Raw genomic sequence first — 26587 nt, 5'->3', positions numbered from 1 at the left:
AAAATTTTTAACGGGATCATAGACAACAGCAAAAGTAGGCGAGACTCTGGGTTCCGCAGAACCCTTACCCATTTTTTTAATTATGTTTAATTTTCTGTTGTTCAGTTACTTTAATTGACCTTTAGCAGAGTCTTATCAGTTTCTGTGCTTTCTAGGGTTTTAAAATTTTGGCCATCTAAACTTTTGGTCGAGTGTATCTGGTAAAGGTCATCAAGAAACGTGTTTTTTGCATGGTAATCATATAGGTTTCTGTATTGTTTTAAAGGGTCACCACATAAAAGAAGACTTGCAATGGGGAAGATCTTGTCTAGATATATTTAAACATTTATATGCAGTATATATTTAAGAGATAACATACACAAGTTAATAATACATGTATGTTATACAGAAGACATGCCATGCATGCTTTATTTTTCCTGGACAATCATGTTATAATGTTAACCTGAATGTTCGAATTAAATTAGAACACCAGGAAATCTTTGTTGTATTTTTTCTAGTATGAACGCTTTTCTTTTTTGTCTATCAAGATCTGTAATTTCACAGACAGGAATTCCTAGGAGTTTGTATTGCCGAAGTATACTGTTGTGGAAGACATCAAGTTCTTCCAGTTTCGGAGAAAGTCGAACTCCATCGTCCACAATACATTCCTTTTGGGGTTTGATTACAAATATTAAAGCTGTTTTTAACCTGGAATTATAAAAAAAATCACTAAATCTAATTTCTAGCAATTGACATACATTCTGTTTATTGAATAAGTGATTTCGGCGCTAATCAGAATTTAGTTATAAAAGACGAATTTACAGCAATTAATTAATTAAAATTTCACAGCTCTAGTACGAAATTCAATTTCTAATACGGTTTGCTTAATTGCACTTGTATTATTTACAATCTAATGTAAACACCTGATACCGAAGCTTGAGAAGTCAACCAAAAAAGCATTCTAGTTACATCAAAACGTAAAACGATCCAAACCAAATCCCTACCACAACTGTGGAAAAGGTACAGCTTTGTTAATTTTACAGTGAAATGGGTATTAGCTCCTCAATATCGCCATCACATATCTATCTTAACTTGTGAATGCGTTGTTCTGAAAGATTGCTATATGCACAGTACTACCTTATCCATTTTACTCTCTTCCTAGGCTACAGATACGAAATCGTTTAGACATGTTATCTCAGAAAATGTTGTTGAAAAGACTACATATCTGTTATTAAATATAAACCAACTGATTGACCCAGAAGAATGTGTTTCATCTTTTACAATTAGTTAAGCAGGCAAGCATCAACCAATTAATCTTAAAAGTATAGCTATGATACAAAAAGTAGACTATATATTTGTTCTTTAACAAACAATACCCCAAAACACTCAAAGCTGTAACTTTACCTTAAAAGTAATTTATTGTTATTTTAGTGCAAATAAAGTGGTTATGTAAATTAATCCCTATCTTCTCATCACGAATCCAAATACAGACAGAAAGAGCTAAGAACACAAATATCTAGAAGAATAAAAGAAAACCTGAAGCAGTTACTAAAGTCTGCCATAGTCAAACACTTACTGAATGCATAGAGCGTTTGACTTACAGAAAACAGTATGAAACATGTTACCAACACCTGCTTTCTGCTAATTAAGTTCATACTTCCAAAGCTTGTTTAACTGTTTTCGTTTTGTTTTCTGGATATTAGTTCTGTATGGACATTAAGGTATAAGTTAAGTTAACTTTCAACAAGTTAAGAAATGGATACCGTAACTGATCAAGTATTAAAAAAAATACACATACCTGTCTGTCCATTCCAATACTCCGCGTAGTTCACGAAGTTTTCTCAATGCATCATCTCCAATGTATATTTGCACGTAAATTAAAGGGTCTATACAGCGATCAGCAATAAAGTCTGAAAAGAGGTAATACTAGTATATTTGGATTTATGCGTTGGTTTGAAATTCAGTTATATACATAATGTATCTTGGGAATATTGCTGTCAAACCGTTTGATATTTCAACTGAACATTTTTTTCTAAATCATTTTAACTTCACATTGAACAAGCAAAATTTTAGAGAACAAATAAACAAATATTTACTATGCCAAAACTAAACTAATGTTACCTGTAAGTTTTTGTGAAGCTCGAGGCCCATATGGAATTCAATTTACTGACCCCGTATATATATATCTTATTAGTTCCGAATTTATCCTACCGACTATCTTAATATGGGGAATTTAAACGCCGCTGTAAACCATGATAACACAGTTTTAACACAACATTAAACGGAACTTTAAATTATTTACAGAGAGAAAAAGTCAGCGTCCCTTAGACATGTTTTTGTCTATAAGCATGAAAAATTATAATTATGTCTGTTTACAATGTATGTTTAGTTGAGAAAAATATCTTTTTATTTTTGATTGATTTTATAAAGGAACGTAACTCTTCAACGAACCGTGTATTTCAAATAAATAACGCCCACTTACCGTGTATTTAAAACAAAACACTAAAATAAAACACTCCCACTGAGAATTTATACTTGCCACGTTTGATTAAAAATGGAGAATACTTGTTAAAAAGGTAACATTTGGTCGTCAGTTGATTTTATTTGTTAAAAGGAATTATGAATTCCAGACACACTGACACACGGATCTTCTTACATTTTTAATTTTCAATTTAAACATTTAACTCCATCAATTGATAGTATATAAATATTAAGATATTAAAATTCCTTTAGACATACTGCTGTTTTCCCCATCGATCAGTATTTGTCGGCGGAGAATTTCCTCGTTCAATTTAAGGAAATTTTCAGGTTGTGTTTTGGGTAAAAAATCATCACGTTTCCAACTGAATTTCCTAATCACACGTCTCGCGATTTCTTCTTCGAATTGCACGTTCAAGTGAGGCTTTAAATCTTTCAGTATGGTTGTTTTTCCTGTACTATGAGCACCAGATAAATAAATCCGACACTTCGACATGTTTGATTGTGAAAGTAAAAATAAAAGACGTTAATTCAAAATACAATTTGAAAAGTAATAACTATTAATAGATTCTGTGTTTTCTGAAATTGTAACATATATTTTTCCTTTTTCATTGTAATAAAGGTCTAGAAAAGAATGTCCACGAAATACATGTAACACACTTAATCTCTAAAGTTATTTCCTTAACTTAATATATATTGAATTAGAGAATAGCACAGTTTGATGGATTTTAATGATCCACAAACGAATATGTATATCTAAAACGTACGGTTGAAAAAAATTGTGTAACCATAATTTCTTATTTTTTTATCTCTGATATTGCCTGAGTGTGAAAATATAGTAAATGATGTCAATAAAATCCCTTTTAGGATACATATGCGAATTAACACCCTACAAAATACAAATATTTGAATTGATGAAACAAAAAGATAACACATTTTTGAAATTGACAATATTCAAACACTTGAGATAAGTAATGCCTTAAATTAGGAAAAAAAAAAAAACAACTGGAGAATAAAACCGACGATAAAGAATATTCAATAATCAGGCAATTTATAGGACAAGATAAATCAGAATTAGAGTATGAATTTTTCTTGTGAACCATGATACGGTTTTGGATTGTATTTTTTGAAGATGGAATATAGTTTAAATTATCTGCGACAATGGCAAATATATAAGAAAGTTTTTAATTAATACAAAAATATAGAGATGTGGTATGACTGTCAATGAGACACATACCCACCAGAGTATTTAGCAGTATAAGTTCAGACATGACACAATATGAAGCTATTCAAACTTAAAGCCAACGGTTCTATTATTTTGTTTGATTTTAAACATAATTTATTCATAAAGGATTAAGCAACAGGCACAGTCTATACAAGCTCTCTCCATATAACATGTACAAGGTATTCATCATATATATTAACAACTGTATTTAAAATAGTAGAACTACAGTGGAAAATGCATGCTACTTATGAGCATACACAAACATACATATTTACAGTATTAATTACATAAGTGTTTAGGGAATTAATCATCGTCATTTATTCAAGTAACTTGGGACATTGATGACAATAAAGGAAAATCAGATATGACTTGGGACAGACATATTTATAATGTGGTAAGGTTAAACATATTTGTGAGCGCTTAATCTTCCCTAACCTGGGACACAGGTGTAACAACACAAACAGAGAATAAACTGTCAAAATCAGTTGGAAATGACTAGACTCATTAAATTGGCCAAAACCACAAAAAAAACTAACATAAAGACAAAAGTTCCGATCTAAGAGTACTCGCAGTTAATGAAAGCAAGTTTAAAGACAATAACTAATAAAAAAAAATAGTTTTTCTAGTTCTTCGGACTCTTTCCTTTGAAAAAGGGTAGCGAGAGAGCGAAATTTTTTCATTTGGTTTTTTTTCCGAAATTTGATTTTTGGCAGGCGAAAGAATTTTTTTACAAGCGAGCGATATTATTTTTTGAAATATTTAAAAAAAAATCTATGAAAAGAATTTTAAGCAAGCGAGCGATTAGAAATTTACATAGTTTTGGTGCTTGATATTTAATATATCTCATATCCTAGTTCTTATATTACCCTACTGTGCTTCTGAATTTGTTCTCTGACACCCAGTTTAATATTTCTCAACATCTCCAAGTATAAAATGGTTAACTTGTAGCAAAACTTACAATTTTGTGTAGTCTGATCAATATTCAAACACTTGAGATAAGTAATGCCTTAAATTAGGAAAAAAAAAAAAAACAACTGGAGAATAAAACCGACGATAAAGAATATTCAATAATCAGGCAATTTATAGGACAAGATAAATCAGAATTAGAGTATGAATTTTTCTTGTGAACCATGATACGGTTTTGGATTGTATTTTTTGAAGATGGAATATAGTTTAAATTATCTGCGACAATGGCAAATATATAAGAAAGTTTTTAATTAATACAAAAATAAAGAGATGTGGTATGACTGTCAATGAGACACATACCCACCAGAGTATTTAGCAGTATAAGTTCAGACATGACACAATATGAAGCTATTCAAACTTAAAGCCAACGGTTCTATTATTTTGTTTGATTTTAAACATAATTTATTCATAAAGGATTAAGCAACAGGTACAGTCTATACAAGCTCTCTCCATATAACATGTACAAGGTATTCATCATATATATTAACAACTGTATTTAAAATAGTAGAACTACAGTGGAAAATGCATGCTACTTATGAGCATACACAAACATACATATTTACAGTATTAATTACATAAGTGTTTAGGGAATTAATCATCGTCATTTATTCAAGTAACTTGGGACATTGATGACAATAAAGGAAAATCAGATATGACTTGGGACAGACATATTTATAATGTGGTAAGGTTAAACATATTTGTGAGCGCTTAATCTTCCCTAACCTGGGACACAGGTGTAACAACACAAACAGAGAATAAACTGTCAAAATCAGTTGGAAATGACTAGACTCATTAAATTGGCCAAAACCACAAAAAAAACTAACATAAAGACAAAAGTTCCGATCTAAGAGTACTCGCAGTTAATGAAAGCAAGTTTAAAGACAATAACTAATAAAAAAAAAAGTTTTTCTAGTTCTTCGGACACTTTCCTTTGAAAAAGGGTAGCGAGAGAGCGAAATTTTTTCATTTGGTTTCTTTTTCCGAAATTTGATTTTTGGCAGGCAAAAGAATATTTTTACAAGCGAGCGATATTATTTTTTGAAATATTTAAAAAAAAAATCTATGAAAAGAATTTTAAGCAAGCGAGCGATTAGAAATTTACATAGTTTTGGTGCTTGATATTTAATATATCTCATATCCTAGTTCTTATATTACCCTACTGTGCTTCTGAATTTGTTCTCTGACACCCAGTTTAATATTTTCTCAACATCTCCAAGTATAAAATGGTTAACTTGTAGCAAAACTTACAATTTTGTGTAGTCTGATCAATATTCAAACACTTGAGATAAGTAATGCCTTAAATTAGGAAAAAAAAAAGAACTGGAGAATAAAACCGACGATAAAGAATATTCAATAATCAGGCAATTTATAGGACAAGATAAATCAGAATTAGAGTAGGAATTTTTCTTGTGAACCATGATACGGTTTTGGATTGTATTTTTTGAAGATGGAATATAGTTTAAATTATCTGCGACAATGGCAAATATATAAGAAAGTTTTTAAGTAATACAAAAATAAGGGTAGCGAGAGAGCGAAATTTTTTCATTTGGTTTTTTTTTCCGAAATTAGATTTTTGGCAGGCGAAAGAATTTTTTTACAAGCGAGCGATATTATTTTTTGAAATATTTAAAAAAAAAATCTATGAAAAGAATTTTAAGCAAGCGAGCGATTAGAAATTTACCTAGTTTTGGTGCTTGATATTTAATATATCTCATATCTTATATTACCCTACTGTGCTACTGAATTTGTTCTCTGACACCCAGTTTAATATTTTCACAACATCTCCAAGTATAAAATGGTTAACTTGTAGCAAAACTTACAATTTTGTGTAGTCTGATCAAATAAATATGATCCTGTTGAACATGAAAAAATGCAACAGCTTTAAATTTGAACAGGCATGCATCCATGTTTAATGTAAGTTATAATTGATGCATTTTATGTTGTTTTAAATTAATGTATGCAAAGCATAAATGCACGTATAAAGCTTGTATATACAACCATAAATATTTGTTTATACAACAAGCTGACAATTAATAAAGGTCTGTCCTTGAAAAACCACACCAATTTATACCATTCAAATGAACCAGTCAGATGCTATATACTAACTAAACAAAAGGAACATTTCAATACATTCCACCGAAGTCATTACTTTCCTGTACAATTTAATGACGATCACATTTATTTTTCTATGCATGTGGATATTGCTCTGTGCTGAAGGCCATACCGTTAACTAGTTGCAAACCTCAACAAAGTTGGTCTCTGGGGGAAGGTTGTATCATTGACAATCATACAAATTCTTATTTTTAGAAGATTTTCTAAATTGTAAAGATGGATTAATGTGTTAAATTCAATTACCACATAAACATTCTTGTCAAATTTCATACTTTTAACTAGTATACATAATTGTCAGCTGAAGCCAGCCTCTGAGTGCGGGATTTTCTTATTGTGCTGAAGACCCATTGGTGGCATAAGGCTGTTTTCTGCTATTTTATTGGGTTGCTGTCTCTTTGACACATTCCCCATTTCCATTCTCATTTTTTAAATATAACTTTGTAATGATACTAGTAAATATAAATAAAAGATTAAAAAAAATCAAGGAAAAAACTTTATTCTAAAATAGATAAAAAAAATAGTTTCATTTGCAGTGCCATTTCAATTCATGTACCATCAGATTTGTGATTCTCTTTTATTCTTCTGCATGTTATATTGTCATAATTTAAATCTTTCAATTTGGTGGCGTCGTTGCTTTGTCATTTGATCTTGACTTGTATACGGTGAATCATTGAAGGATATTACTACACTTCGTGTGAGTCAAGTAACTCACTTAAGTGAGAATCCCCTTACAATATCACTGAAAGTTTTAGCTGGTTCTTCTGCTTTTGAATCCTGGTGAAAATATCCGGTGGTAGTAGGTTCCAATCTTTGTGTTTGGTATGAAGCAGGATTTAAATTTTTCTGGTTTTGTTTGCAGTCTCAGGAAATGTTGAACATAATCCATGCTCTTGGTTGTCCTCGATGTTTTTTTCCCAGTCAATCAGATGGTAAATTGGCTTCACCGTCTATGCCATTGCAGAAGGGGATATTATTTGTTTTAGGTTATCATCATCACGTTAATAAGTTATGAACGTTTGTGATCTTGCACGGAGCACTTCCAACAAATCAGTAAAAGAATTGCTCAACTCATATTCTACTGATGTGTTTGCCTGCGTTACCACTGTAACTACAAATAGTCCACTCATGTCTTACGTTAAGAATGCTTATCATACTAAATTTGGCGATATTAATTTGAAAAAAAGGCAGGACAGGAGTTTTGAGTAAAAAAAAAAAGGCAGGATGAGCAACTTGGCAAAAAAAAAGGCAGGATGACAATTTATGTAAAAAAAGTCAGGATAAACTAATAAAAAAAAAGGCAGGACTGAATAGAATGAAAAATAAAAATGCAGGACAGAGATTACAACTAAAAAAAATGCAGGACAAAATTTTTCATCCTAGCCCGCCCCCCGTAAAAATCATATGGTAGCTCCCTAAAGGCAAAGAAAAACGCTTTTTGCGAATGGAAAATCAACGGCAGTCCAGAAATTCCTTCAAATCCTCAACTTTTAAAATAAAAGAAAACAACTTATGACCTTAGAAAACTCTGCAGAGCCGAAAATGCAAAACTTCGGATAACAGAGAGACAAAAACTCATTGATGCAAGAACAATGGATAGTAAACTCTTCTATCAGCTCATAAAAAACAAAGAGGGAAATTAAATCGATTCATTGATGAACTTCAAGTAGGTGAATCTAGTCTGAAAGGTGACAACAATATTCTAGAAGGTTGGAAGACCCATTTCGCCAACTTAGCAAAAGAATCAGATCCTATGAACTTTGATCAAGATTATTTTGAACTGGTCGACTCTGGATATCTTCAAATTATTCAAATATGTTTAGCTGCCTACAAGCATGAAAAAGTACAGTTGAGTTCGAAAAAGCCCTACATAATTTAAATAGAAACAAGTCGGCTGACATTTTTGATATTACCGCAGAATGCCTTCTATTCGGAGGGGAAAAACTTGATAGTACATTGATTCAAGTCATCAATGCATCATTTCAGCCTTGTTATATTTCAAACAACTTGAAAACTGGTACTCTTACACCAATCTTTAAAAATAAAGGAGACATTTCGAATTCAAAAATTATAGAGGCACTACCATTACTCCTTCATTATCAAAAATAATAGAAACCATACTTAGATTAAGGATAAATCCCAACATATTGGAAGATCAAAACCCTCTCCAGCGTAGTTTTACTGAAAACACTGCTCCACTTATAGCATCTCTAATCATGGAGGAATTCAAAAGAGAAAGTAAGGATTTAAACAAACCACCAATATACGGAATGCTAGACGCAAAATCTGCTTTCGATGTAGTTCGACATACAAACCTAATCAGAAAACTATATCATTTGGGTATTTCAGAACAGTGCATTTTAAAGATTGATAACCTGTATAGAGATGCTACTTCTAAAGTTAAATGGAAAGGAAATATATCTGATGCATTCAACATTGAATAAGGCGTAAGACAAGGAGGAACGTTAAGTGCTGATTTGTACAAAGTTTGTGTAAAACAGCTTTTGAACGATTTCGTAGAATCTAAACTTGGTGAAAAGATCGGTTCGATAAGTTGCTGTCCCCCCACCTGTGCAGACGACATAGCAATAGTGGGAAATAACCCATTTGACGTACAAGTCCTAATAAATATGGCATATGACTACAGCCAACGTGAAGGATATCTGCTCTAACCAGAAAAAAATGTTATTTTACCAGTTAAAACCAATAACAAAGAAACATTTGCAGAAGATACTTGGTCAATGTACAACAAATCTATGCCTATTGTGACCAAAACATCTCACATTGGTATACAAAGAGATACTACTGACTCAGATGGAAGTACTATAGAAGAAAATCTTAAGAAAGCCAGAAGATCATTGTATAGTCTGATGCATACAGGATTATATGGAGAAAATGGTCTATACCCAGTGTCCGCAATAAGTATGCTACAAACATTTATATGTCCAATTATGTTTTATGGTTTAGAAATTTTACTGCCTGCTGGAACATATCTAGAATTAATATCAAAACAGTATAAAAGAATAATCAAGCAGATCCTCTCTTTACCCGTCAATGTAGCTGATCCAGCAATTTACGTAATATCTGGCTTACTACACGCTGAAGCAGTCATACACAAAAAGGCACTTATCTTATTTGGAAGTATATGCAGAGCTGGATACACCTCCACTGAATGTAAAATTGCAGAAAGACAATTAGGAATTAAATGCATTAAAAGTAACAGTTGGTTTATTGCTATCAAAGCCATATTCTTGAAATATGAAATTGGTGATCCGTACATATAAAAAAGAAGATGTGGTATGATCGCCAATGAAACAACTCTCCACAAGAGACCACATGACACAGACATTAACAGCTATAGGTCACCGTACGGCATTCAGCAATGAGCAAAGCCCATACCGCATAGTCAGCTATAAAAGGCCCCGAAATCACAAATGTAAAACAATTCAATTGAGAAAACTAACTTTTCGATACAAATATGTCCAAAATGCAATGGAAAAATTTAGTGAAGCAGAAAGTCTGTAACTATTGGTCAAACCGGATTAAACAAGAAACTACAATTTTCACATCTTTAAAATAACTTGGAGGATTATATATACTATAGGCAAATGTCACCCAATAGCAAGAACCTTATCAATCAATATAAGAGACATATCTAGAATACCAGTCCGATTAAAATCCTAACTGGAACATACATTCTACAGGCGAAAAGAGCTGTGTGCAACAAAACTACACCAGATGGTACCTGCTTGATGTGCAAAAAGAATGAAGAAACTATGAATCATTTCCTGTTGATATGCGAAGAACTACAGTGCATACGAAAACCACTCATTTTAGATATAAGCATTGGTAGTATGCTGTTTGCAAGACAATAAAGTAGACGCCACATTTGATATTTCAACAATTATAGTCAACCCATATTTTTACTGCACACAGCTGAATTCTGAAGCTCTCATATCAGACATTGATACCGAACTAGAACCATTGTGTAGAAGCTTGTGCTTTAAGCTACATGCGAGAAGATACCAACTACTTGACCTAACAAAGAAGCCAAGTACTGTTAAATAACATTCCTTGATAGGGACTGATCGCATCTCGGTACTGTCCAGTTTCCCTTAAATTATACTTATATATAAATTATTTTAAAAGTATATAAATTATCTTAACTATTTCAAAATCCCCGCGATTCTGAGTTTTTAAAGTAGATAAGAGACATTCTGCTTAGTTGACATTTAGATTTTATAGCAGATAAAACATTTTAGTGTAAATAAACCTTGACAATTTATCTTATTGGTGATGGATTGGTGATAGAACTGTAAATAATTTTACTGTGTGGACCGTTTTGATATATTGGTGGATAGTTGCCATTTACTCCTATTGTGGAGGTGTTCCTGGATTGGCAGAAGATAGAAAATACAGATACAGATATGGTGTATTTTCAAACGCACAACTGATTAAAACTTTTGTTTCATAAATTTAGAGACGGACGCGCGCGGTTCCGTACTGGACGCGGGTTTAAACAAAGTACTTTTTTCTGGTCGACCTTTCACAACACGCGGGGAATCCGACGAACGAGGTATTAATTTGACGTGGCCTTGTATAATATTTATTCTAAACAGCAGGATAAGATTAGATAAATTTAGTTCTAAAATAGGACTCATTATCAGTAAAATAATTAGCACAATAAATATCTATAATATAGATACTACAACAGATACATAAGTCCTACAATTCGACAATTTTGAATGTGAAAGTAAAAATAAAAGACGTAATTTAAAATCCAATTTGAAAAGTAATAGCTATTAATAGATTGTGTGTTTTCAGAAATTGTAACATATATATTTCCTTTGCAATTGTAATAAAGGTATATTGTTTCAGTTAAGAGTGAAGGTTTGGTACCATTAAAACGTTTAAACCCGCTACAATTGTTTGCACCTGTCCTAAGTCAGGAATCTGATGTTCAGTAGTTGTCGTTTGTTGATGTGGTTCATAAGTGTTTCTCGTTTCTCGTTTTTTATATAGATTAGACCGTTGGTTTTCCCGTTTGAATGGTTTTACACCTGTAATTTTTGGGGCCCTTTATAGCTTGCTGTTCGGTGTGAGCCAAGGCTCCGTGTTGAAGACCGTACTTTGACCTATAATGGTTTACTTTTATAAATTTTGACTTGGATGGAGAGTTGTCTCATTGGCACTCATACCACATCTTCTTATATCTATAGAAAAGAATGTTTATTAGGTACATGTAACACACTTAATCTTTAAAGTTATTTCCTTAACTAAACCCATTTTAAATTAGAGTATAACACAGTTCGATGGATTTTATTGATTCAAAAACAAAGATGTATATCTAAAACGTAGGTTTGAAAAACTTTGTGTAACCATAGGTATTTTTTTTTATTAATGAATAAAAAGTTATTTGATATTGAACGTTAAAATATATTAGATGATGTCAATGAAATCCCCTTTAGAATACTTAGTACATATGCGAATCAACACCCCTTGCACAACACCCTACAGAATATAAATGTTTGAATTGATGAACGAAGAAGATAACGATATTTTTCTAAAAATTGGCTATATCTAAACATTTAAAATAAATATGGTTATGTAATAGAGAACGAGATACCGATTTCTCTATTTTAGAAGAGCCAATAATTTCCTGATACGTATTCATTTAAAATATAAACCAATTTTTATATTCAATTTCAAATTCTAACCATATATAAACACGCAAAGAAGATAGTCAACTGTAAAAAATTGGAAAAGGAATATTCGATAATCAGACAATTTAGAGAACAAGATAAATCAGAATCAGAGTATGCATTTGTCCAGTATATATAACCGGGAACAAGTGACGTTAGGGAACTTTTAGAAAGAATTCTATATGTTGCACTTTGTAAATACATCTGTTTCACAAGCCACGTCTCTTTTGGGAGATATATAATATTCATAGATAGTTTGTTTTGTTTACGTACTGGTTCCCAGATATGATCTCTGTTTCATCTCATAGAGACATAACTTGGAAATGTTACCAGTATAGAAACACATGGAAGCCCCGAAAATTTAATTATGAGGAAAACCAACAGTGAAGGTAGGGGTAGTACAGAATTTTAGTATAAGTTTAAACTCTTCGAAGTTCAGGGCATATAAATGTTGAAAATATGCCGCACAGCCCTATATTTTGACCTTTGAGTAAAATAGTAGTGCATATAAACTTTCCGTTCTAGGATATAATTTTTTACGAAACTTCATAGTAAAAGTGGCACAATTTTAGCCGCAAAGGGAGTTTCTATGGGAAATTGCATTGTCAATATTTACAGAATTGCAACCTATATTGGGTGAAAATATGCCGCACAGCCCTACATTTTGACCTTTGAGTAAAATAGTAGTGCATATAAACTTTCCGTTTTAGGATATAATTTTTTACGAATCTTCATAGTAAAAGAGGCACAGTTTTAGCCGCAAAGGAGTTTCTATGGGAAATTGCATTGCAATATTTACAGAATTGCAACCTATTTTGGGTGAAAAAAGAGAACATATAGAATTTCACCAAATCTGGTTTATCTCAGAGATTTAAATGAAATCAATTAAATATAAAGTTTTATAAATATTTCATGAAGATTGAGAAAATCCTTCGCCTTAACGATGATGACTCAGCAGAAATTACAGTTTACAGTATGCATAGTTTACTTAAAGCCCTGAATGCAAAATAAATTCATAATAGATGCATATTTGTAATTTAAATTGTTTAGAATTGCTTATATTTACTCTTCGCAGTCATTGAAACTCATATATCCTTCATGAATATTGTTTTTGGGGTGTTTTTGTCTTGTCGATAACCCAAAAGTAAGCCGTAACACCTGAATGTGCTTTTTTGTGACCGCGACATAAAATAATACAAGCTAGAAATACAAAATTACCTCCAGACAACTAACAATAGTGTGTTCTATCCTAAATATGTTCTAAATATTCCATATTCACAAAAACAGCAGAATAATTTAGCAAATTTGAGTGGCAAAAAACAGAGAAAAATGCCTACCCCCTGGGTCATAAAACAGATAATTTAACAGTCTCATTACAAATTTTGCAGATATTGTAATCCATAATTGCGACATCTTTTGGAGCTATACCTTCGGGAGAAAATATCATGTCTCAATGTCAAAAGATGCAAAGTCTTGGCCCGGACAAGGTTGAATGGAAAACAATTAAAAGAAAAAATACTGCCAGAACCGTGTATGTCCCTTTTTCGAAGAAGATCAGTGAGCTGAAAGTTTAACACAAAATAGTACTCTAATGCCTACTTTGCCAGGAATCTGAGTTTGACTAGATTGAAATGCATATAATGAGTTTGTTTCTTTTGTCCTTTGAGTTGAAAAGGGAAAAGTATTATACATTTACTTAATAGCATCCTTTAGATCCTTTAGATTTTCTTCAGACAAAAACAGACAGAAAAGCAATCAAAGAAATCAACACACTACACTGAAAATTAAGAAAGAGCAACACATATCTTATCAAAAACCTGCGGTAGTAACAAACTTCCTGCCACGTCCACTCTGTGCTTTTGTTAGATGTTTTTCTGCTTTGGATCGATCTGACGAGTTAAGCCCTTTTCAACTGATTTTTATAGTTTGTCTTTATGTTGTACTGTAACACCACTGTCCCAGGTTAGGGGAGGGTTGGCACGCCTTCAAACTAGTTTAACGCCGCCACATTCTGTACAAATGGAACGTATCATGGTAATCTATAACAGAGATATTCCATAACTATCATCCAAATCATATTGACCTTCGAAGAGGCGACGGCAAGTTAACCAAGTTAACCATAGCTACCTTTTACGCATCAATCCTCTATCAAAGAAATCATTTTAAGAAGCACAAGTCCTGGAATATCAACTAGGGGATACATATGCAGGAGCTGCTAGAATGTTAGAATGAAATGGAATGGAAAGGTTCGCTTTTTGATTGACTTTATGCCCTTAGTGGCTCAAGTTTAGCTCATAGCCAACCCTCAATGTCAATTTCATGATGCAATTATTGTGTAGATATGAAGCAGACCGAATTTTATATGCTAGTATGTGGTGTTCCAATTTCAACGAGATAAATGCGATTGATAGAGCATCATTTCGTGCAGAACGTGCAGTTAAATGATAATTCTTGCTTTTCATCCTTATTTAGGAGCCCATGTTGGGGGTCCACTGCAAGCGAATAAAGAGCGAATATCCGATTGTAAGATACAAAGGAACAATTATAATTTGTTATGCGTCTTTACCGCGCAAATACGTATAAACACATTAACGTAATTATCGTGGAGGTTCATTTTCATGTATAGACTTTCCAGAGATAAAGATATCGCATTCAACAACTAGTATGGATACGAAGTTTGATATGGTATCAGCCAATGGCATTTGGCAAAGGCAATTTCTCACTGAGGTGGATATCTGAGCCCTCAAATGTAATTATCAAGATTTGTATTTACTATATTGGATGAAGTGTTTTATGTAACATTTCACCAATAAATGTCATGTCTGCTATAAAGCAATAACCAATTGAAGGAGTTGAATATTCATGTAATAATTACTTAACATATTCCACAAAAGTATATAAATATTTTGTAGTTATCACAATTCCTCACCCCTCCCCCTACCTCCGGAAAATGGAAGACGGCAATGTTCACATTGATAGAATTTAATTTCAGCCGACAAAACTCTGTGGATAGAATTTCAGGAAATCTCAATTTTAGGTGGTAATGGAGTCTTTCGCCATCTTGGATTGTAAAATGGAAGAACATATTAATAGGTTTAGATATGCAATTAACTCAGCAAAGCCGACACAGGAATGCACTTTACTAGTTAAAATTTACATTTGAATAAACATATGTGTGTAATGTTATCTTATAATAGCCTATATATTTTTAAAAGTGGTATATTTTTGTTTGATTTCAAATTGATTTAAACTTAGCGTATAAGGGGAGGTAATTCAGAATTGTATAATTTATAATGGAAACCACATAGCAAATATTTCTATTTCATGTTATAGTAGGAAGAAAAAGACAGTGTCCCCATTTTTGCTTTTGATACTCTGAAAGCATTTAATAAGAGCTATCTTGTCATATTTTGTTTAAGAGTTCTATCATTTCTTTGTATAATTCATACAAAATGTGTTATTTTTTCACCACTTGTAGCTTGAAAAGAAACTCAGTGAACTATTATTTTTATTAAAATTTTTACACATCACACTATATGCTTCATTTTGGGAAAGTAAGAATTTTGTAAAGTATCATTTTTTCGTTTATACTCCAATACTACATAAATTGAGGTGAAAAAAACGTTGTATGGTCGCTTTTTACGTACAATATCCGTTATTATAGACCTATCAAATTTTAATTGATTTTAACTGGAAGTATAATGCAACATGAATGATTTTTGATATTCATTTTCAGTTTTTATTTCATAAAAATCCGAAATACCGCCGATTTACTTGTGTACTTCTAAATTTTATTTCATGTTTGCGGTCATCTGCATTATCACCCCAGTTCGTCATCATAGACGTTCCAGCAACCATGACGAACAACAGCAATACATTTTCCTTTGATAATTTTATATGGTTTCATGAAATTGTTGAATTATAATATATATATAAATATAGTCCTTGCCTATTTTAAAAAACTCAATATACTATCACCAATGTTTCTATTTATATACATTTGATAACTTATTCAGACATAAGTTCTGGAATTTTTTTTGCATTCTATCAAACTCATAGTTTACTATATTTAGTTTAATAAATTAGCTACAGGTATATTTCTAATTCAGTTAAAATTTCAAAAAATATTAAAGAATGGAGCAACTCAAAAAGGTATTTTACTTCCTTGAATGGTAACCATTTTTAGAAAAGAGATATGTATCGAATGTCACATAGCAACGTCAAATACATAATTACCAACACATTTCTTATCAATGCATTTACAACTCACTAGAATATGTCGACAGAATTTGTGATAGAAGTTAACAACTTAAAAAGGGAAAATGATACCATTCTAAAACAAGCAATTCAGGATGTATTAAAGAAATTAAATGTAAACATATCAGTGGATAACTTGGAAATAGAAGAATGTGGTGAAACAAAATCCGCAATAATATATTTACAATCAATCGATGAAGTACGGGAAATCAACGACAGTATAAATAATACTGGATTCAAATTCACACAAATAGCGACACCTTACAAAAAGATATCTGCTAAAAGGATACAAAGTAAAAGACCTTCAACTGTATATGTATATGAAGAATATCTTGGCGACGAAACGAGACATAGAGAATTTAAAGAAGGCGGTGGTAATATTGAAGAAAACTTTTTGAGAACGGGACAGAAAAGGTGTCTTGCAAATTATGCTTGCGGCATTGTGAACAACAGAGAAAAGGGAACGGTATATGTTGGTGTTAACGATAAAGGTAAAAAGTAACTTCTATTAATTTTTCAGTTTTATTCAGAGCTACTGTAATTCAGAAATGTTTGCGATTCTTTTATCATTTCGAAAATTGAGACGAAATAGGTTTCTCAAAAATAAAAACTCGTTTTTCGTTTTGTTCAGCATTATTGAAATCAGCATTATCTTAAGTCGAAATCATTTATCTCGTATTTATGTCTATTTTCCAATAATCGTAAAATTTCTGAATTAACAGTATTTTCTTTTTAAGATTTGGAACTTTTGGTAAGATGAATAAAAGAAGATGTGGGATATTCAGGAATGAGGATTTTGTAACATGCTGTCTCCAACTATTGACAAGTCGTTCCGAGTCTAGATCAGTAGTCCATAAATTCAAAACAATGCGACCTTGTCGAATACTTACAATCAGTACCGAATTGCAGACTGGACCAAACTAAGGTGGTTTCTGACGATCAGTAAAATAAAGAACACTATACGGTATGGGTTTTTTCTCATTGTTGAAGGCCGTACTGTTGCCTATAATTGTTTACATCCACTTCATTTTAACTTTGGTGGATAGTTGTCTCATTGGCAATCATACCACATCTCCTTATTTTAATACAGGAGAACGTACATACCCGTATTATAGACAACAACACAAGTCACACGTAAACAATATTAAACAATTCCCTATTTGAGAATGCTCGAAATTTCTGAAACCGAGCTTAAAATACTGACCTAGTGAGATAAACATTCTTGTCATCCTTCACTGTTTTACATCGTTCCTTGCATACAAGACTGTCTACATCAGATCAAACTTATTTATAAATAAAATGATTTCCGATTTCTGATTTATTTGTGTCGGTTGGGAATGTGTTGGGTTTACTATTTAATTGTCAATACCTAACTCATTCATTCTTCAGAAAAGGCCTGTGTCAAGGCAGTAATATGACAGTTGTTTTCCATTCATTCCGTTGTTTGATATTGTAGAGCATTCGATTTTGTAAGGTTTTATGGAATTCCCCCCTTTTTCATTCAACTTGGAAGGTGTAATACCACCATTGATTTCCCCTATTAGTCTTTGTTAAATTTGCAATTTTAAAAAAATTGTGCAGAATTTATCTTTGTTTCAAATAAAGAAATACTTAGCATGAGTAAAGTTTTATCCTGTCCAGTACTATAGACAAAATTTGACATAACATTTCATTGCATATAAGAAAATAACCATCACTGGAAGTTAACCAATCAAATTTTCACCCCTTTTTTTCCTGTGTACAAGCTTTAGTAACCATGTAACCTCAAGTTTCCAAAATATTCTATAGAAACACCAAATAAAAAAAAAATGGTGCTTTGAAACACCCAAGATGTATGTTTATGACTCAGAATTTTTTTACTGCAATGAAATGTAGGATTAATTTCCTACAACTGTGAAATTCAAGGGAATATTTTTTTCGACCCTTTTTCGTATTCAACCGGATGTGACGTACTATGATTTGGTGGTATTACACCTAAAATTCGGTAATTTTGTAAATACTTTATTTTCATCAAACAATTTCGAATGATAATTCACAATTTCGTATACAAAAAACCGTATTCTCTTTTGGGTACCGTCTGGAAAGACACACACCAACAATTTGTCATTGACATGAAATGGGTATCTTGTAAATAGTTATCAAAGGTACCAGGATTATAATTTAATACGCCAGACGCGCGTTTCGTCTACATAAGACTCATCAGTGACGCTCAGATCAAAATAGTTATAAAGCCAAACAAGTACAAAGTTGGAGAGCATTGAGTAACATTTGGGACACTGACGATAGTAATTCATGAAAGTTTATTGATTTTTTTTAAAATTCTGGTTTGTATAAACAGCCTCACAGCTTTGACTTGAGATCACCTGAAAAATATCTTCTATTGTTATTCTTGTTATGGCAATTGCTGTAAATTATTAGTTATTGTTACCAGTTCATGCACTAGTAAACCAATTTCGATCTGGAACGGTCTTTTTTAACAGATCTTAATTCACTGAACAATAAATATGTATAGTCTTTCAGTCAATAATCAGACTTACCCTTACGGTAAAATTTAGAGTTTTTCAGACTAATCCCTTGCAGTCGGTTAAGATCTGTTCAGACTATGTGCAGACTGTTCAGTAGTTGTTATTTACCTGTACAAAAAAGCATCATACTAAATTGTCTGAAAAGCTTCTGAACAGAACTGAATTGACCGCAAACAAATTGTCTTAAAAGTACCGAATTTACCGCAGTGGATAAGTCTGGAAATTGAATGAAAGACTGGACATGACTGAATAATTTAATGTTTAGAATTTTTGACGACGTTAATATTAAAATGTTCGTTTAAGACTAGTATTCATCGAAAAGTAATGGATTTAATCACACGCATTTTGTAGGGAAGTTATATATGTACTGGAAATTTACACTGTTATCAGGAGGTTTAGTCGAATTGATTGTTATGCTCCTGCAACACATGATTTTGTAATTTCAGTCCTGCAGTCTTCCTTTTGTCTTTGTTTACGGAGTAGGTTTTATGTTAAGTACCATGGAAAATCAGTTTAAGAATATAACAATTTTACAAATACACAAATATTCATTAAGTATGTGCAATGTTTCCTTTGTTATTCAGGACGAGTTGTAGGCCTGCGTTGCAATCATGAGAAAAGGGATCGTATAAGAAGACGAATTGCGCAGATAATGAAGTGTGATTTAAATCCTCCTCTCAGTACAATTCATTACAGTGTAAAGTTTGTACCAGTGCACAGAACAGATGGATATGAATCAGGTAAAAAGTATCTAACAATCATTTTTATTTCTCTTTTTGGAATCTTTTTATATATTTATTTAATAACAGAACCGATAAAATCCGTCAATAAGGCATACTGTCCTTTGAACTCGTAAGTTCTTTAAATGCATCTCATTTTGTAATTTCAATGCTCTCACACCAGCTGTGACAACAAAATATCTTCCATCAACAGTAAAAGAATGAAATTCAGAACAAAATGTTCTGAATAACGCATAATGATAATCAAAAATATAATGCATAATTCAGAAATCATTGACCCTCCACCGCCCTCCCCCTAAAAAAGGAAAATGTAAGTCAGATGGACACTATAATATGAAAAAAATTTCTGACTCTATAACTTAAGCTTAAGTTCAACACATACTTCCCCGGAAAAAAGAGGATGAATAGAAGTAATGTTACACAATGACCATCGCACACAGAAAATTGGAAACTTCGTAGATGCCATCAGGATACCAAATGGTCCCTGACTTTCATTTTACACTGGAAAGAAATTTGACAAATTTTGCATACATTTCACTGTTTGACAACCTAATATTACAGACATCAATATACTTACACTAAATGTATTTCTTGTAACAGGTGATATTTTTGTATTAGAGATCACATTTTACACCGTGGATAAATTTAATCAACTGTACACAGTAAACGGGGACGTGTATCAAAAAAGTGATGCCTGCCTATTTGGACCACTCAGACCAGCAGAAATACTAGAATGGGAAGCCCAGGTTATATATATTCTTACCAATAACAGTTATTCTAAATATTCTAAATCAGATTTGAATACTTAAATATTTCGAAGATCTGTAAGAGTGCATACAATCAAGTCTCTCTCATCTTGCAATATTATTACAACATTTGACTTTTCTAACATTTACACAAGACAAGTATTCCTAATTCCAAACTAAAAGACAAATTTAAAGGGTTGGTCCTGTTTTGTTATATATAAAAGAATGGCCAATGTAGAAACAAGTACTAGTATCTTGTCTTAGGGAGGGATAAATCGTACTTTGTAAAAAAATCACTCTTACTCGAACAAAACCTTCTCTAAAACTGACATTATCAAGATGCTGGATTTTTTGGTTGACAACATATTTGTTACGTTTCCAGGACGTGTTTTTCAACAAAAAATTGGGAATCTTCTTGCCGACTTGTTCCTTTATTCATATGAGGTTGACTTCATACAGGAGCTGCTTTGGAAGAAAAAAAAAGAAGCTTGCACTATCTTTTAACTTCACTTTCCGCTATATAGATGATGTCTTCTCACTAAATAATTAAATTTTAACTATGTTGAACGCATCTATCCAATCGATCTTGAACTGAAGGATACAATATATACAGTTAAGTCTCCCTCATATCGTCACTTACATCTAGAAATTGACAATAAGGGTTGGTTGAGAACAAAACTGTACGACAAAAAATGTTTTTAGCTTCCCAATTATGAACTTTCCATTCCCATGAATCAACATTCCAGCATCGACTGAATATGAAGTATATATCTCCCAGTTGATACGATATTCCAGAGCTTGGATTTCATATCATGACTTCATCGATAGAGGTTTGCTGCTCATAAGGAAGCTTTTAAACCACGAGTTCTAAATGGTGAAGTTGAAATCATCGTGTTGCACGATCTTTAGTTTTCGATGTTGTGTTTTGTATACTGTTGTTTTTCTATAGTCGTTGTTCGTTTTTTTTTTCATGGAGTTGTCAGTTTGTTTTGGACTTATGAGTTTGAATGTCCCTTTGATATCTATCGCCTCTCATTGATGTGTCCAACTCATCATCAAACGATCAGAAAAAAAATCATAGACTAGAATTTTGACACTCCCTTAAAACACCTGTATGTCTTTTCAAACCAAGACCGGGGCAAATCAAAGACTGAAAAATTGGTATTTATTGCCTCTGTATTTCTCCGCTAAGAACTAAGTAAGAGCAAAAACTGGTCGCCTCAGAGGCAGAATATTGTGTTCGGGGTCGGGTGAAATGTCTTCGTGAGAATTGTTACCTTGTGGACTAGCACATTAAACTGTCGGCTTAGAGGATCGGTCTAGTTCAAAGCAGGGTTTCTATTTATATAAGATTATCAATTTCTCCTCCTAAATATGCATTTAATTTGCCACTGGAAGTTTAACAGCCATCCGTATTTCCGTATTTCGATCCAATGACTTAGATTTAGTTGATATTATCATTGTTTTATTTTTAAAATTGATTATGATTATATTATTACTAAAAGTAACATTAGTACTAGTTATAGTAGCATCAACAGAAGTTATAATACTAAAGTAGTATTAGTAGTAACAGTAGTAGTAGTAGTAGTAGTAGTAAGCTCTTAATTTCTTGCATCAGATAGAATATACTAGTCAACAAAAGAAACGATACAAGGCAATGTATTTTCCATATATAATGAAATTGGATACACTGTACCAAGGTAAAAAATTGCCCAATTGGTCTAATATTTACAGAGTGTTATTTTCTTATCAAAACCATTGATTTAAGGCAAATACGCAAAATTCTTTTTTGCAATTTTTGTTATTTGAAAAATCGTATTTTCACCCCAAAATTCAAAAATCGACATTAGAACTTAAAACCTTAAACTTAAACATGGTCTGCCTAAAATTTTGAATGCCTGTGCAGATATTTGAATACTTAATTCTCATCTTCGAAATTAAGTGCCGACTATTGTCATCATTTTCCGCAAAATAAATTTGACCCTTGTGTTCAATAACACGGTATTTTCTCACTTTCCAATTTGGTCAGATAATTTTAATCATATACATTTGCTTTGCAAATGAATGCTTTTCATTGGTTATTTAACAGTTTTTCCTATTTATTATATTTTGTGATAAATTAGAGTTCAAACTTGTGTATCGTTACTTTGTTGACTAGTATGTTTATTCTAATGCATACAAGGTGCTTTAATTTCTTCAGGCATACAATGTTTATGATTAGATATATATATATGTAACTTGGGAATACAAACACCATTGAAGATTTTCTTTTTAATAAAATAGTTATGTTTCTTTTACAATTTACGTCATAAATGTCGTGTATATGCCACGTTCCTACGTCAAAGAAGAAAGCATCCCTACCAAACAAAAAGAGTCCCCATTTTTTCTTTTTCTTTTGACCTCATCCAAGCCTTTGATAAAGGTGTATTTCTTTAAACAATTGATGGAGCCACTAAAGAAATCTAATTTCGATGTATATCAAATGAAACCATTTTCCACGAAATGATAATCTTATATTCTGTAAAAACCGTTACATCAACGAAAGTGAATACATACTGTTCTGTAATAGATTCTTGATTAAACTGGGTTAGCATAGCGATCACTAAAATCCAAACGAAAAATAGGTCAAATTTTTGGCTGTGATTATATAATATCCTTTTAAATGTTTTGTAGATTAGACATAAACAAATGAAAGAAGCAAGAAATATTGAACTTCAAGAAATAATTGAAAAATATGAAATTGATAAAGCTGAAAAGAAACGAGAAATAGATATGTACAAGCAAATGAACGAAGAAGAAAAAATACGCAGAGAAGAGAAAGAACTGTCATTCAAACGAAAAAAAGGAGAGTTTGAGACAGAAGTTTCTAGATTAAAACAGATACATGAGGATAAAGAAAGATCATTTAAACGTAACACTGATCAATTGATTGCTGAAAGAGAAGAGAAGGAAAAAGAAAATTATCAATTACAACGTGAGAAATCAAAACTTGTAAAAGAAAATAAAACATTAATACATAAATCCAAAGTATGTGTACTTTTGTGATAAACGGATAAATATTCTTGATAGTACTTCATATAATGACCTTCAAAAAATAAAACCCCAAGGGAAGATTGCGTATAGAAGTATGGCTATGTCCGACAGAAGGACATATAACAAAAGTGCGTCTGTTCTTACGTCAGGTCCAGTCGTGAACCTGACATGCAAGGCAAGTGTTTTCAGGCTGCAAATGCACACAAAAGAACCCAATTCGCATGGGTTAGTAGGTGGTGACCTATTGTAAAGATCATACCCAATACGTCCTTATTTTTTCAGCAGCAAGCATGATGGTCTTCTCCATCTTAAAGAAACCGACTTTTAAGATTTTACCGATGGTACCGAAGCTCTAGTCTTGAATCGTTAGACATAACTCAGGTTGAATGTTAAGGAAAGGGAAACATGCTACACAGAGGAACAAGTGATCAGTATGCTGGAGTTTCTTATCGACAACATTTTTGTTGAATTTGGAGGTAGATTTTTTCAACAAATTGTCTGCATTCCTATGAGAATGAACTGTGCGCCTCTCCTTGCCGACCTCTTCTTATTTTCATATGAATCGGATTTTATTCAGACACTTGTCAAAAACAAGAAGATCAAAGAAGCAAGGTTATTTAATTTCACTTTCAGATATATTGATGATGTTCTTTCCATTAACAATCCGAACTTTTCTGATTGGGTTCCATTAATATATCCCCCAGAACTAGAAATTAAAGAAACAACAGACACGGCTTCCTCCGCCTCATTTTTAGACTTACACCTCGAATTTGACATACACAGTCATCTCAGTATCAGAATCTATGACAAACGAGACGATTTTAATTTCAAAATTATCAATTTCCTCCACCTTAGTAGCAATATACCAACTTCACCTGCATATGGGATATACATTTCCCAACTTATTCGGTATGCAAGAGCTTGCAGCTCCTACTCAGACTTTGTAAAACGTCACCAGTGTCTGAGCAAAAAGTTGATGAACCAGGGGTATGTCAAAGAACGTCTCGTCCTTTTTCTAAAAAAGTTCATCTGAAAGTACCAAGACCTTGTTGATAAAAACTCCGTATCAACTTCACAAATAATACATGATGGTCTCGAAGTATAGATTCTGCGTACTGACGCTGTTTATCATATTAATAACGTGTTAAAATGTTCTTTTATTTGTCTTTATTAATATTACTATTACTGTTTGGTCTGTTTTTGGTGATATACATTTGACGTGGCTCTGTACTTATGCATCCTGTCATTGTGTTGTTTGTATTATTTTTCATTTTTAATTGTGTGCTTTGTCCGTGTGACTTTTTATGTTTCTTTGATACATATGACGTGTCTCTGTACTTTAAACATCCCGCCACTGTGTTATTGTTCTTTTATAATTTTTGCATACTTTGAACAACAAAATTATTTTATATCTTAACCTGTGTGACGTTTACATTCTGACGTCAAACACGCGATTCTGCGCCAGAGTTAATGTTAAAATTACGATTCGGTCCCAGTGCTTAAAATCCCTCGATCCGTTATGGGTTGATTTGGCATACATTAATAATATACAAAAACAAGTAAGCAATGAACGAGGTTGTTAAATGTGATATATGCTTTTTTGTGCCTCTTTGTTAAATATTTGTTTGTTTTTGTTGTGATTAAGATTGTGATATGGTGTTGACTGCTGTACCCCTATTTTGACATTTTTACCTATTATGTCTGTTTGTTTTATTCACGCATCGTTGTCAATATAATGGAATTTGATGCGACTGTCATACAAGTGAGAGGTTTAGCGCTATAAAACCAGGTTCAATCCACCATTTTCTACATACGAAAATGCCTGTACCAAGTCAGGAGTATGACAGTTGTTGTCCATTCGTTTGATGTGTTTGTGCATTTGATTTTGCCATTTGATTAGGGACTTTCCGTTTTGAATTTTCCTCGGAGTTCAGTATTTTTGTGATTTAACTTTTTATGTGTAATAAGACAACTATAAGGCCCCATTTTAAAAAAAAAAAAAATATTATAAATCAATCAAATGACATTCAGATGTTCACAAGACATAGTTCTGTCAGATATTCGTTTTTATATTTTTGAATTGTGTCTTTCAGTTTTGTTGTAGAGTTTCAAACTAGTTGTATTCTTTTCCAACTGCAAAAACTGCCAAAATAGACTAATTTGGAGAATTAATACTTAGATCATGACGAGACAAGGTCTTAGCATAAATAGATATTTTATTATCAGATGTTAATGGTGGAAGAATACTGTTGTATTTTTTGCAAAACCTTGGCTCATTTCTAAGTTAATAAAATACTATGTATAAAAATCAATGTTTATAGAGGATAGCTGCTCATAGGAAACGTACGTTGTCTTCAACTGTTCCAGCAGCAATGGTAGAGGCGTTATCAGTTCTCAAATATATCGTCGATCTTTTTGTTTGTCAAATCATTTCGCTTGCGTATCCACAATATGAAGCCATCTTTTTTGACTAAAATTGTGTAATTTAAGTGAACTCATAAATTTGATGCGAAACCGAAACCGATATTGAAGTTCTAGTAAGAGCGTTACCACAACTTTTTTATTTGAAGGCAAGCGAAATTTTTACTTTATTTATATTGAATAAATAACAAAAGAGGCAAATTCTTAAAAACAGATATTATCTGTGGTTCTATATTATAATATAATGATTTCTAGAAAATCTACGTGACAATTACTGCATGAAAATTTCCGGCATATTTAAAAAACAATTGCAAGTCATTCATTTTTATTTCAACTATAAGTTCAATGATTAAATTGAAAAACTGAAAAGATTATTTAACTTTCATGAGTAATAACAATTTTTAGA

The 26587-nt window shown here is 32.2% G+C and overlaps 2 protein-coding genes across 4 annotated transcripts in view; one reads left to right on the top strand and one right to left on the bottom strand.

The window, feature by feature from the left end:
* Positions 1 to 291: 291 nt before the first annotated feature.
* Positions 292 to 26587, bottom strand: part of LOC127729310 (uncharacterized) — a 66625-nt gene continuing 40329 nt past the window's right edge. The window contains exons 2-3 of one of the 2 annotated variants that reach the window (XM_052237060.1): positions 1778 to 1889; positions 292 to 687 (exon numbers count right to left, since the gene is read on the bottom strand). In XM_052237060.1, coding sequence (XP_052093020.1) covers positions 456 to 687; positions 1778 to 1889 — 344 coding nt within the window. In that variant the 3' untranslated portion in view covers positions 292 to 455. The remainder of the gene's footprint in view (positions 688 to 1777; positions 1890 to 26587) is intronic. The other variant, XM_052237071.1, reaches the window with a different exon arrangement.
* The window catches only part of LOC127729143 (trichohyalin-like), a 119825-nt gene continuing 108055 nt past the window's right edge, over positions 14818 to 26587 (top strand). Inside the window, exons 1-4 of one of the 2 annotated variants that reach the window (XM_052236821.1) lie at positions 17096 to 17207; positions 17454 to 17680; positions 19826 to 19981; positions 20582 to 20727. In XM_052236821.1, the coding sequence (XP_052092781.1) occupies positions 19894 to 19981; positions 20582 to 20727 (234 nt within the window). In that variant the 5' untranslated portion in view covers positions 17096 to 17207; positions 17454 to 17680; positions 19826 to 19893. Of the gene's footprint in view, positions 17208 to 17453; positions 17681 to 19825; positions 19982 to 20581; positions 20728 to 26587 lie in introns of both variants that reach the window. The other variant, XM_052236803.1, reaches the window with a different exon arrangement.

This window comes from Mytilus californianus, unplaced genomic scaffold (genome assembly GCF_021869535.1).
Source record: "Mytilus californianus isolate M0D057914Y unplaced genomic scaffold, xbMytCali1.0.p SCAF_1, whole genome shotgun sequence".
Taxonomy (NCBI): Eukaryota; Metazoa; Mollusca; class Bivalvia; order Mytilida; family Mytilidae; genus Mytilus; species Mytilus californianus.
The sequence above is the reverse complement of the archived record's forward strand: the minus strand, read 5'-3'. Positions and strand labels throughout refer to the sequence as shown.